This window comes from Enhydra lutris, unplaced genomic scaffold (genome assembly GCF_002288905.1).
Source record: "Enhydra lutris kenyoni isolate GAN:26980312 unplaced genomic scaffold, ASM228890v2 scaffoldscaffold2, whole genome shotgun sequence".
Taxonomy (NCBI): Eukaryota; Metazoa; Chordata; class Mammalia; order Carnivora; family Mustelidae; genus Enhydra; species Enhydra lutris.
Window position 1 is genome coordinate 18,429,716 of NW_019154086.1, and position 13,765 is coordinate 18,443,480.

General features: G+C 44.9%; 1 protein-coding gene across 1 annotated transcript in view; it reads right to left on the reverse strand.

Moving 5' to 3' along the window:
• Positions 1–13,765, reverse strand: part of LOC111150836 (fibronectin type III domain containing 3B) — a 343,921-nt gene that overhangs the window by 10,507 nt on the left and 319,649 nt on the right. Inside the window, exon 24 of the mRNA XM_022508466.1 lies at positions 1,639–1,805. Coding sequence (XP_022364174.1) covers positions 1,639–1,805 — 167 coding nt within the window. The remainder of the gene's footprint in view (positions 1–1,638; positions 1,806–13,765) is intronic.

The following is a 13,765-nucleotide window of genomic DNA, read 5'->3' on the forward strand; positions in this document are numbered from 1 at the left end:
AGTTGGCCAAAACTCCACGCAATTTTTGGAAAAAATGAGGGGCCCTATCAGACCAAACAACCCTCCAGCTAAGAAAACAACTTCCTGACCCAAAGAGGAAGAGGATCTGATCAATGTGGCAGTGGCAGGAAACCGCCCTTCTGAAGGAAATGTACATGAAAGTTAAGTGCTTTCTACTCAGTGTTTACTGTCCATGAATTGAATCTCTACCAACAACCCCCCAGAGAAAGGGAGTATCAGAAAGACCCCTGACATCTGCCAGCTGGTAAATTGTGGCCAGCCCTTCTTGTCACAGCAAATCTATCTGCCCCAGTGGGTTCGGGAATCTCTTCCGTTATGGCCACCAGGCGAAGCTGTACCGAAGAGCTGGGCCACTTAGTACCCAAGTGACACACGAGCCCTTGCATGGGTACATCCATTCGTCCTAGTTTCACACTCACATAGAGAAGTGATTGCCAAAGAACTTCTGGACTGCGGAGGGGAAGGAGCTACCATCAAGCACCCTGGAAGGAGCTAGAGGAACAGACTCCAAGCCAGACCCTGACCCAGGCCCTGAGGTCTCTCTCCCTCTGTGGTGGACTCTGCCCCGGCCGAAGCAGACAGAGCCCCTCTTCCCTCCTCCAATATGGAAGCACCGAGTCAAATGGCCTTGTTCATGGGGCCACACATACAAAGGACCTTTTTTCAAGGTTATGCTCATCCCCCTGGCCATCCAGTAATACACAGCAAACCCACACTTTTACCCAGAAAAAACCTAGTTCAGGTAAGCTGCCTGCGTGTCTGTCAGCCTTGGGTCATTTTGGGCAGCGGCTGGAAAGAGCCACCAGCGTTGCCCACCCTTGTAGTGGCCACAGGGACCTTCACTGGAATCATCCTTTTGAGGTAAGAGGGTACAGGCTCAGGAGGCCATGGCGGGGGGGGCAGCTGGGAGGGCCGGGCCAGCCCCACCTTATTGCTGTCTGTCCATCCTGCAAGTCACCCGTGCACCAGGGAGATAAGGGCTCACCAGACCCGGTGGAGGGAGAGTCCGTGAAGAGTGGCTTTTGCTCACTCCCTGTCCCCACAAAGGGATGGAGTCAACTAGTCACTGGCAAACCTCAAGACAAATAAGGAGATGAGCACAGGCCACTGCTGCTCTTTTCTCAAAGGCACCTCTGCACAGTAAGAGTGCGGCTGGGGGACAGGCCGATCAAGTTGCCTGGGCCAGGCACTGGGCACGAGAGTCACTGGAAGGCAGACACCAACCTCAGCTCTTTCTGACGGTCTCTGGGCAGGGAGAGCCTCAAGCCCTCCATGGTGAACTGTTGTAAGTGTATCAACACCAGGCGTTCATCCTCATTTCTAACCCCAAGTGTGTCACTCGGTGTGGTCCTTTTCTCTGTCCACCTCCTGTGGGGACGAGGCTACTACATTATTTGCAGTAATTATTTATACAGACCCGAGGAAAGGCCTTTTCGCAGGGAACCGCAGGGAATGGGTTCCCCAACCTTCTCTTTGAGACCACTGTTAGGATTCTATGTTGCTGATGTTAGAAATATTAGAAGAGTATACATCAGGTCAGAACTGAGCCTCCTACTCCAAGTTCCAGCACTTCCTTACTCTCACAGAAGAATGTGCTAGAATTCACTGCCTACAAACCTTTGATGGTGGGGGGGATGCATTTGGTTGTGCTGAAGGTATAGGTTTCTGAGAAGGGCCCTTCCCCAGCCTCGCTCGCTGCCTGGATTCTGAAGGAGTAGCATGTGAATTCCGTCAGTCTCTGGACTTTGTAGGTGTGGCTGGGTCCTCTGTAGATGGAAATAAACCTAGAGGAAGGAAGAGAATCCATTAGCCACCTCAACTTTCATTAGTGACAAGAAATTAATTATCACTGTTAACTTACCTTCTACTACATACGAGGCAATGAAGTTCATGTTAACTGGGCACCTGAGAAATACAATGTCCTCTTTACCTGGATTTTTCAAAGAACTAAGGTTTAGCTTGAAAATTCCTTCAATTTTAACCTCTGTCTTCACAAGAGCTTTCAAAGCCCCTTTCCCAAACTAGTGAGAACACATTGAAGATTACAGATCTTTGAGAAAAGATTTTAAGAGAAGAAAAAAATACTTAGAATCCTTCATCAGGTTAATCAAAATAATGGAAATGCGGCACAGGTAAACTGGACAGCTTAAACTGGCAGCTTCTGGATCCTTCTCCAATCTGAGCTGGGACTATTCTGTACTCTGCTAATTATTATCTCCAAGAGGCATAAGTGTAGAAGGCCTGAAGATAGAAAATAAGGCTGGGGCGCCTGGGTGGCTCAGTCATTATCTACCTTCGGCTCAGGTCATGATTCCTGGATCCTGGGATCGAGCCCTGCATCGGGCTCCCTGCTTGGAGGGAAGCCTGCTTCTCCCACTCCAACTCCCCCTGTTTGTGCTCCGTCAAATAAATAAATAAAATCTTAAAAAAAATAAATAAGGCCTTACGTTTTCAAGTGTTTTCCTCCAGGGTCTTGAAAAATTTGTATTTTTACAATAAAACTGGATTACCTTGGATTAGTATATGCTATCATTGTTTGTCTTTTTACAGTTAAATATAAAATTTTGGAAGTAACTGCCCCCAAATTATCCAGAATTTCTGTAGATTTGGGACTTGAATCCCGCCAGCCCAGGGATGTGTGGAGAACAACAATGTGACTTGGTTCAACACAGGCTCATTGGCTCTCGCAGTGTCTGAGGACAATCGCGGTCTTCAGATACTGCTGGAAGGCGGTCAGAACAATGCTTTAAAATGTCTAGACTCTTAGGCCACTCTGGCCTAAGGGGTAGGCAGGATTTATGAATTCATTTAGCAAACATTTCTTGAGCATCTGCTGAGTGCCAGGCTCTGTGGCTTCAAAGATGAATGAGTGAGACTGAATCCCTGTGGGCTGGTTGGGCCTGTGTGTGGTCAGAGCTTTCTGAAAGCAGCAGCCTTTCCCTGGGTGGGAGAACCGTCCCTCTGGACAGACAGATGGATGGGTGGGTGGGTAGGTCTAGAGATTAAACAACTTTTTCAGAAACCCTGTCCGAGAGTCAATACTTTTTTTTTTTTTTAAGATTGTATTTATTTATTTGACAGAGAGAATGAGATCACAAGTAGGCAGAGAGAGAGGGAAGCAGGCTCCCTGCTGAGCAGAGAGCCCAATGTGGGGCTCATCCCAGGACCCCAAGGCCATGACCTGAGCCAAAGGCAGAGGCTCAACCCACTGAGCCACCCAGGCGCCCCGAGTCAATAGTTAAACACCCATGCACTCATCAACCTTCCCAACTGAGTTCCTGAGCCCTAGTCATTTCACTATTTCGCGTTCCCTCTGCTGTGCTGTGCAAGGAAGCACCTTTACTAGGGGCTGAACATGTTCCATTTCAGGGAAAGCCAGAGTCCACTCAGAAACTCACAAATACCATGGCAACCTGTTTGGTGCCCTGACACATTACCACCTTAATGAAGATACCCATGCTAATGCTGGAGACAAATAGCTATTCATTAACTCAGCCTCCCCATGGGCCAGGATCTCTGACCAGAGTCACGGCCTTTGGTTGTACCACAAAATGGAAGTCATGGTTTAAGAAGTAAATGTGTTACATCCTCATTACAAACTTGCAAGAAAAGCCTGGTTTTTCAAAGAATCTGGAGAGGGATTTCTAGCAATAGTACCGCTTCCCTGACATGTCCTCTCTCAGGAGACTGTTTCCTTTTGACAATAAGGTCAGTACATCTGCGTGGACAGTAGCACTCAGAGAAATGGACTGAAGCAGGTTTAGGACTCTGATATGGTAGCGTCATCCTAAATTGGGCAAATAGCATACATACCAATTTTCAAATACATCAAAATCTGCTTCTGGACTGTTTTTATTTTTCCCCCTTTAATTGATTGTTTGGCTCTTTCACTGCTCCATTTCAGTTCCTAAAAATCGCATCCCAATTTACAGAAGGCACTGTAGAAACAGGTGCCAGCAATGAAGGACTCTGAGATTTCGCCGTTAGAGCATCTGTTTAAGTCTGGGGATAGTGTTACTTACTAAAACAAAAAAAGCGGGGCTGCATCTGCTTTCAGCAAAAAGCTAGAATGACTCTGAAGGAGACATTTACCGAGTGGATTTCAGGTTCCAGTTTACTCCCCTTGCATCCAGTGAAGGTGGATGTAGGTGCAGGAGGCCCAGCTTGTAGCTGGCGTTTCCCCAGGAGAGGAAGCTGGGGCTGGCAGTCTGGCGCACCCAGCAGAAGAGTACAGAGAACGGGAGGGAAAGCGGTCGTCCTTTCTCCCTCCAGCCTTCTCTAGAATAAGCTTGTGTCTGACCAGTCCTTTAATTTAGCCCTCCGTCTACTCTGGCAGTAAGAAGTCATGACTCGCTTGCTGCCCTGCTTTTGTCTGACCTCCCTCCCCTTAGAAAAGCCGTGGGAAGGAATGCTGGGGAAGTAGCCAAACTGGATGGCGCGACTTCCTAGGTCTTGTAATTAGCCAGGTACGGAGCCCTCAGTCAGCGCAGGGAGGACGATGGGCATGTGACAGGCTCTCTCCTGAGTCAAAGAGGCATGGGAGCGGCAAGGGGAGACACCAGGAATCCTAGCAGCTTTGGGAGAAACATTTTGAAATAGCTGGCAGGGCCAACTCCACCCCAAAGCCTTGCTTAGAGTAAAGGGGGTGTCCTGTCCTTGTGCACCTATGCCCTAGGGCGGATACACAGGCCCAAGGTCAGAAGGAGCTAAGCAATGAAGCAAAGCAGCCGCACTCCTGCCTTCTGAGGACTTCTGAGGTCTGCCAAGAGTTTTAGAAGTTCATTCTTTTGGGACACCTGGTGGTTCATTTAGTGAAGCATCTGCCTTTGGCTTAGGTCATGATCCCGGAGTCCTGGGATCGAGCCCAGCGTGGGCTCCCAGCTCAGTGGGGAACCTGCTTTTCCCTCTGCGTGTGCTCTGACAAACAAGCAAAATCTATTAAAAAAAAAAAAAAAAGAAGTTCCTATGTTTATCCCTTGACAGGTTTCCCGCACCCTCCTTCTTCTTGAGGAAACACAAGAGGTAGAGCAGAACAGAAGAGCAAGGGTGAGATTGTGGGGTAAGAGAATAGAAAGACTGGGTATTCACCTTCTAATATGGAAATCATTGACCATACTCATGTCTAATTTCATGCTGCTTTACTTTTAAGAAAGAAATGTATTAAATGCACAGGTCAATGGATTCTAGTTAAGAGCTCCATGTAAGTCAGCTTGTTAATCAAAAACTCAAATCCTTCATAAAATCTCACCTCGGATTTTAGGTTTCTGGAGACATGACCTTCCCAAGTTAATGGCCAGTTTGGCACTTTTAGTCTCACTTTAGGGGTTTCAAGAGTCTTAATTTTGAAAACTTTGAGGGCTAACACCGGTTCCCACCATCCCTAATACACTCTTTGTCCGTGAGGGTTCCATGAGCAGAATAGGCACCGAGACCATGAGCTGCCAGCAACTTATCTAGCCTCTCTGTGCCTCAGTCTTCCCCTCTGTGCCATAAGGGTCCTCAGGCCCCAACCTCCCTCGTGGCACCGTGGTCAGGTTTCCTGGGTTAACAGAAGTGTTTAGGCCGGTCCTGACCTGTAATCACCGCTCCCACAGGTGCCCTCACAACTATTTTATAATGCTAGGGTTTTTACCAAACTCCACTCTCCCTCCTGAGAGACCACCTACATCCCCACTGACTAATCCTGAGGTTCCTTTCTTTTCTCCTGGGTAGAGAGCTGGCAGTGTGGGGAGAGAGGCCGTCCAGTGAGTCAGGTTGTGCACCGGCTGGAGGCGTCAGCCACAGGGCTCCCTCAGGCAGCCCGCTCACGCTCCGTGCTGGGACCCATGGTGAGAACACCTCCCTCACAGTCTGTAGTGGACTGGGTTTGAGAGCTCACGTAAATGCCACAGGCCCTACACAGAGCTCGCCTTAAGTGTGTGTCACGGATCCTCAGTTTCTTTCTGTGCCTGCTGACAATGACGTCTGTCTAAAACAAAGGCCAACCCAAACAAAATAAAAAGCTCACAAGCCAGCACAAGAGGCACACGGTCCCTCTTTTACCGCAATGCTCTCATTATTCTCCATCACTCCAAGAGGCAGGAGAAGAAAGAACGTCCTTTCTTTGGAGCCAGTGATTAAAGCTAGTTGCATGGTGGCCTCTCAGGGAGGCTCCGAGGGGAGCAACCCATGGCTAGAACCACCCACGCAGAGGCTACAAATATTCATCAAATAAGGGTTTTAACAAAGACCAACCGAATTTGTCCTCTTTCCTAAATCTCTTTTTTTTTTTAAACCATCTTCATTTTAAAATTAATTAATAAGTCAGCCAGAGGCCTTTGGTGATAGAATTAAAGATACACCGTGTGTCTCCAGACTCAGGTGATTGAAGGCTACACATTCTAAATGCAGCCAAGGATCCAGCCCCTAGAGCAGTCCCTGCCATGAAGAGACGACAGGAGCCACCCAGCTTTGCTGATCCCTCCCCCTTTTATCTGGACCATCCAGGGACATGGCTTGGACTCCACCTGTGTTCATTCACTGCCTGGGACAGGAGTCACTGCCAGAGGACAACAGGAGTCCTATAGTCTCGAAGGCCCGGAAAGCTATGATTTCAGTGTGCACTGTCCCAAGCCTGGGGAGGGGGGGGTGGATGTCAACTGAGAAGCGAGAGGATCTGGAGCATCTGGGGTGCCGACATCATCAGAGGATGGTCAAGGAACTCTCACCAAGATCTCAGCCCCTTGGCTCCTAAGGGAAGAGAGGGTGGCCTGGGCAATAAGGGATCCGTGACGGGGAGGTGCTCTGATGCTACAGAAACACGATGAACTACGCACACCTGACAGCACGGCTCCTGGACTACAGCACGTGCTCAGTGCAGTCACAGAGCGATTTCAGCGTCTGCTCCCGAATGCAACCACAGGCACCCCCGCGGAATCACAGCTGCTTAAAGGTCATCCCGAAACCTCAGGCCCACACTGGTACCGCCTCTGAGGGGGTCTTCCACTCTGCTCTCTACCCCTGCTGCCCAGGCTGCATACCTTGGGTGGCCTCAGCCCCATGACCCAAGACTCCCGGGAAGACCAAGACAACAGGTGTGGAAACACCTGCAGAGCTGCGCCGTTGGCTCAGGAGGGGAAGGGTATGAAAACAATCCCAAGTTCACAGACTTGAGTTTGAATTTAGGTTCACAGCCTAGGGCTCCTGGGCTCTAGAGCCACGGAAGCTATTTCTGTGTGTGAAAAATGGGTGTGACAATAATGCCTCCCCTCAGAGGCTGTTGTGAGAATCAAATGGGATCATGCTGGCAGAACTCGTTACGAAATGCCTAGCACTTGTGGTAATGCTAACACTCATGTTATTAAGGACACAACACCAAGGGTTATGAATGGTTTACCTTGGTTGTTAATGTTGGAGAAGCCTGAAGGACGCCCCAGGATGGCATCCCTTAGGTTTTCCTGAGCCACAGAGAAAGCTGTACATGTGACCACCACCCACCCTGGCCCGGTTAACCCAGGCCAAGAACGGCTGCGGAAGGCAGATGAAGATGGGAGCCGTGGGTCCAGGACCAGTTCTGCCCATTCGTGGAAATCAGGGCATTTTTACTGAGGGAAAGGAAAAATGGCAAGAAATGTTCTCTTGTACTAAAGATATTTACTTGGAAGTGGAAACATAAACAAGGCAGAAGGTTGGGTGGGTCACTGAAAGTTTACAGTCTAAATGAATTCTTTATGGCTCTGCCTCCAACTTGCTTCAGCATTGACTGTAATAATGTCTTGAAACTAAACACTTCTATGGTAGCAAGCACACACGGGTTTTAACGTCGCCAATTTAACAGTGATTTAAGAAAATGTTCTACAGATCTGTGAATACAAAATGGTTCTGCTTATTCTGTTTGCCTGTCAGAGTGTCTCCTTGCTTGGTACAAAGACGGACAAAAACCTTGGGCACAATACAGAGTCTGTTACTATGAACTTGGACAAGCTGGTAAGTCTCCAGGCTGAGTTTCCAGACACTCGGGATAATAACAACTGTCTCGTTCACCTGGCAGGAGTTTTTACAAGAGCCAAATGAGAGGACTAAGTAAATCCTACGATTTCTTATTAAATACATATTAGGAAGGCAAAACAACAGATTCTTAACAGTTTCACGGAGTTCTAGGGGAAGGCTGTATTTTAACCTCAGCATTCTAGGTTTTAACACATAGTGAAAGATGACTTTTTTTTTTTTTGCAGTGACAGGCAACTGAAGGAAGAAATTCAAACATGTTTCGAATGTTTATTTTAAATTATTTTAGAGTAAAATGATGATAGGTAAATAATTCAATTTTAAAAACCTATTTCCTTAAAACAATTTTGTTTCCAAAAAAAAAAATCCAAGAATGCCCTGGATGGCTCATAACTTAAATTCACCGTAGAAAATAAGATAACACGAAGATTCTTGTGTTTACTACCTTGTTCCTACCTTATAATCCCTAGGCCCATTACAGGCTAACAGTAGCTTGTTAATATTAACTCCTCACCATGATCTACTCTGCTGACCTAAAATGGCCTCTAGTCCACTCAAGGCTGCAAATGGCATGTTTTGAAAGTTGTTCTACAGCATCACAAATCAACAGCTGTTAGTAAGATCAGCACAGCTATATTCCTTAACGATGATGTGCCACTGCCTTCATTTTCTCTCAAATTCCCTGGGCCGCATGGGCTATATGTGTGAGAGAGACAGACAGAATCTCCTTCATTACGGAAGCCATCCATGTTTGGGAGTGGAGGGTGTTCCAAACGGGAATGGAGAGGATGTGTCCTCGCTCCGCCGAGAACACGGAGTCCTGTCATGTCTATGCAGAAGCAGTTGGAAGCAGATGGCATCGTGTGGGTCACCTGAGGCAGGGAAGTTGTTTCCTAGACTGGCTTTGAGCTTGGTGAGAGGCCCCATTTGCAGACCGAGCACCCAAACGCCGGGGAGTTCTGAAAGACCAATGCAAAAGGAGCTCCTCTCCTACCCCCATGCTCTCAGTTGCATACATGCCTACTGGCTCTTAAGGGATCCAACTCTAATACTTTTTGGTTCGGTTTCATTTCAGGCTCCTTTTCTAAGAAATAAAATGTCAATACAGCTGCCAATGAGACTCTACAGAGAATAAAAGAAAATTCCTTTTTTCATTTTTGTTGTTGTTCAAACTGTACCTCGTTATTGATGTATTAAAAACGAGATTTATTTATTTTGAAAAAAAAAAAAAAAAGAGAGAGATCTCAGTGTGAAGACCGCCTAAGAATCTTGAAAGCAGATTCTTGAAAACAAATTCTTGAAAGCAGAATCTCCCATTCTGCTTTATTTTCAAGCATATGTAGGAATCTTCTCTTCAAGGGTATTCTTCCCAGAGTCCTGCAGATTTCAGTTTGTCTACTTCTATTTTAATGGGTTTGCCTCAATCTTACATGATTTAGGGAAAAAAAACACTGAAATGCTGTATGTTCTATTTATGTTTAAAGAGATCAAAATTCCATTTTGAAATAGGAAAAAAAAAAAACCCTATAACCTGAATTTTTTTTACTTCCAGTCCAATTAAGTTCTCTAACAGTTCATTTATCATTACTTACCTCTGCTTGTACCTGACATTTCAGGCTGCAAACCTAGTCAGACTAAGCCCACAGTACTCTTTATTTTGTAGGCTTAATTTTTTTGCTTTTCTAAGACATATCAATGCTTTTCCTCCATCAATCAGGGACTGGAGACAGGCATTATTAGTTCCATTCTGTAGAGAGAGAAACTAAGGCAAAAAGAAGTGAAAGGACATGCCTCCAGCCATCTCTGAAACTCAGTAACAGACCTGGGATTAGAGCAGAGATCTGACAGCCCTGTGGAGAACCACATCACCCTCCACTGAGGGAAGGTGGTATCAAAGTGTCATCTATCCAACAAGGGTGATCATGTGTGTTACCAGGACTATTCCAAAGAAACAAAGGAAACGAATATCGACGGTCTCTGTGGGCCCTGAGCTAGTTGCCTTACATCTATTTAATTCAACAATATGCTCTGAGAAATGGAAAGCAGAGGTCTGTTCCATAATAAGCATACATTAGGAAAGTTCACTTCTCCCGTAGGGCTCATACACCCCGGCAACTTTTATTAGTTGCCTAGTGTGTATTTTTTCAGGGTTTCTTTGTATAGATTATTTTCTGTCCCTCTCTAACAGTCAGCAGTCATATTATACACATTAACAAAGCCCTCCAATTTTGCCTGATGAAGGGAAAAGTGTCACGGGCCTTAAGGGCTGAGTTAAGTGGAGAGCAACTGGTAATTAGCCACTCTATTAGATCCCTCTGCCCCCATCCCCCTTTTGCTGGGAATACATTGGCTTTAAGATAAACTGGCGATCTGACTAAAACTGAACAACAGATCAGCCATAAATGCGTTCCTGGAACTTAAGTTCCTCTCATCTCGGTGCTGCGTACAATTATCAGGAACACAGACCCAGGAGGGTCAGGACGAGAATCAGCATCAACTCAAATTCTGTGAGGGCAGCCCAACGTTTCACTTCAGTAACACAGACAAATGCACGTTCAAAATCCTCAGTACAGCGTTACGATCTTAAAATGCATGAGTTGATCTTGTTACTGTAATCCCTGTATTAGGTTAATGCAGCATTATGAAAATGTTTACTCCGGGTGTATATTCTTCTTGCATACACAGGAACCAAAGACATTCAGAGCTTCTGTGCCAGATTTGCTAAGAATAATAGACTTAATCACTCTAGGTCACGCCAGATAATTTTTGTTTTTCTGCTGAAATTAAATAAAATCTCTTGTGCTGTCTGCTCATTGTTTCCCGTTAACTATTTTCTCAGTGAGATAAGTTCCTTATAGGTAGTCACATACCTCAAAAGACTTAGCACATTATAATAATTCAGGAAAAAAATGATGACTGGGTCATTATAATCTAACTGCGAGGAATAAATGGCCCTATAAATGTAAGGCACTGCTTTGAAGCTGCTACATCAAGACGTGGTCAGTGACCTTGGACTGGGAGCCTTGTGAGTCAAAAGCTTAACTACATGGAAAACAAAAGTCCTGTTCATGGGGCACAAAATTTTCAGCACAGCAAGCCCAGGTGACCCAGATGAATTCTAGGTTGATTTACCTGGGAGGCAAGGATTTGGGCAAGATGCTCTTTTGAGATCCCTTCTGTTTACATGAAATAGTCCCAAACTGAAAAAGAGCCACATGTAAAAGAACGAGAATAGGAAGAAGCATTCAGGTGGAGAAAGATCTAGGGCACATTTCTGTGCTTTGGAGATTGTATCCTTGGTTTCCACCCAATTCTGAGTCTTTATCACTTGCCTCCAACCTAAGGCTCTTTTGCATGAGGTTATAAAATTGGGACCCTTCTAAGACTCACTTACCCTATTATTTTCTGTAAGAAGCCGTCTCTGCTCATTTAATTTTAAGCCTATAATCATACATTGAAATCATAATAATCATTAAAATTAAATTCAAGTCAACTTATCAAAAACAACCCATTTTTCATCTAGCCAGTGGAAGGCTTTGGTAGAAATCCTATCAGCAGAGAAAATATTTCACTTTTTATTCAAAAACTAAATAATGTAGATAAAAGCTCTCAATGTCCAGCCCTTTGCAGGTGCTCAACAAATAGAAGTATCATTTAGGAAGTTTTAGAAATATATTTTTGGCTCAAGATTATACTTAGAAATCTCTAGTTCATTTTATATTTTTTGACTGAGAGGTATATAAATAAATATAACAAACCAGCAAAGTGTAGATGTAAAACCTTAGGGGCTTTTGAGATCTTAAGTGGTCACTCTTAAAGAAACAGTATCTGGGGCACCTGGGTGGCTCAGTCAGTTAAGCGTCTGCCTTCAGCTCAGGTCATGATCCTGGATTGTGGGATCAAGCCCTGTGTTCACCTCCCTGCCCAGTGTGGCACCTGCTTCTCCCTCTTCCTCTCCCTCTGCCCCTCATCCCTGCAGAGAGAGAGTTCTCTCTCTACCTCAGATAAATAAATAAAATCTTTTAAAAAAAGTTGGTATCTTTCTTAGTTGTCAAAAGCAGAAACAAAGATACGAAGAAAAAAGAGATAGCAGGCCCTAATCATTTGCAAGAGACGCTCTTTTGTAAAGGATATAGTTCCCAAATAATCTAGAAGATCCAGTGCTTTCAGGTGAAAAAGGTGAAAAGGGACTCAGAGTTCACGTTCTAGTGTAGTCTAGTGTAGACTGATATTTGAGCAGCCAAATCAAGACAACTCTTTAATTTTTTAAAATTACCGAGAATGGAGTTACTAATTTTCATTGTGCTTCCACTGTAAAATGTTTTAAGACTAACATTATCTTCACAGCTGACTAGGACAGCCAGACAACTCACACATTGGCAGCTCTCCCTTTCAATACCCACAGCACCTGGTGACAAAATCCACCAAAACCACAATTTATCTACCTCTGGTTCTCACCTTGGCCACAAGTAGAACATACAGTATTTTTGCCACATACATAATAAAAACTTATTAGTGGTTAATGCAATGAATGTATACACTAGGGAATATGTGTACCTTTCCCAAAAGTCACGACTGGAGATCACTGTGGCAGTGAGTTCAAGGAAAAATCCGCTCCTTGAATGAAGACGCTTACTTTCAGTAGGACAAGCTACATCCAAGTCCCAAAGAACCTCAAGGAGACCAGAATGGACAAAAACTATACTAATCACAAGAATTATAACATATCCAACTCAGATGATCTCTCCCTAATTCTCATGAGTCAAGATCCAAAGTTAAATAAAGGCTTGGATTTAAGGGGCCAATTGATACAAAAGTTCAGTTTCTAGACACTAAGGAAGGTCATCTTCAAACTCAAATTAGGCCAAGTTTCATCCTATTAAATCATAGGAGAATTATTCCCCAAACAGAACGAGAATTTATTATGGTCTATACTCCCATCACTTTAATAACTGAGAGCATTGACAAATCTAATTTTAAAAAGATACATTTGGACTCCAGATGATAAAATTAAGAAAAATACTGTCCCTAATGGTAAGTTTTCTTTAACTGCCATTTAAATTTAGGCAAGTCATTTATTTGATTAACAGTGCCATCTTTGGGCCTCCGCTCCCCTCTTTTAATAGCATGAATTGATTGCTAGATTCTGCACTCTCTTCTGTCCGGCATATTTAAATGTCTCATGACAGCATGCTAATCTGATTCAGCATTTGCGGGCATCTGTACAGTTCTCCATACGAGGGGGCCCCCTACAGTATGATGCAGACAACTGGTTTGGTGCAGAGCCCCCGCTCTGCCCACATTCCTGGACCTAACAGTAGAGGCAACTGCATGAGGAGTTAGGCAGCCCCCGCTCTGATCCCAACTCTGCTACCAGTGTCAATGTTTTTGGACTTAACTTTTTCTAAAGGAGGACATGACTATAAGATACTCTCTAACAAAGACTCTGTCTCAACCACCAAAGGAAGCCAAAAGCTCAGGGCAAAAAATAAAGGCTCATTTGCAAATTTCCCCAGCTGCTAGCTTTAAATATTTATCAGGATTTCTGTTGGTCCATAATTCTTGTTCTCGCTGTTCCCTGCCAGTAAAATAACGAACCCATGAAAGTGCATCCAAAGGTACAAAGCCTAGTAAGACGAATGGTCTTGTCTGAGTGAGTATGCCTTTAATCTCCAATGAACCTACCAAAAGAAGCCTCATTTTCTCTATGCTTTCTACACCAGGATGAGTTTCCAATAGGACAATCACTTTTTGTTCC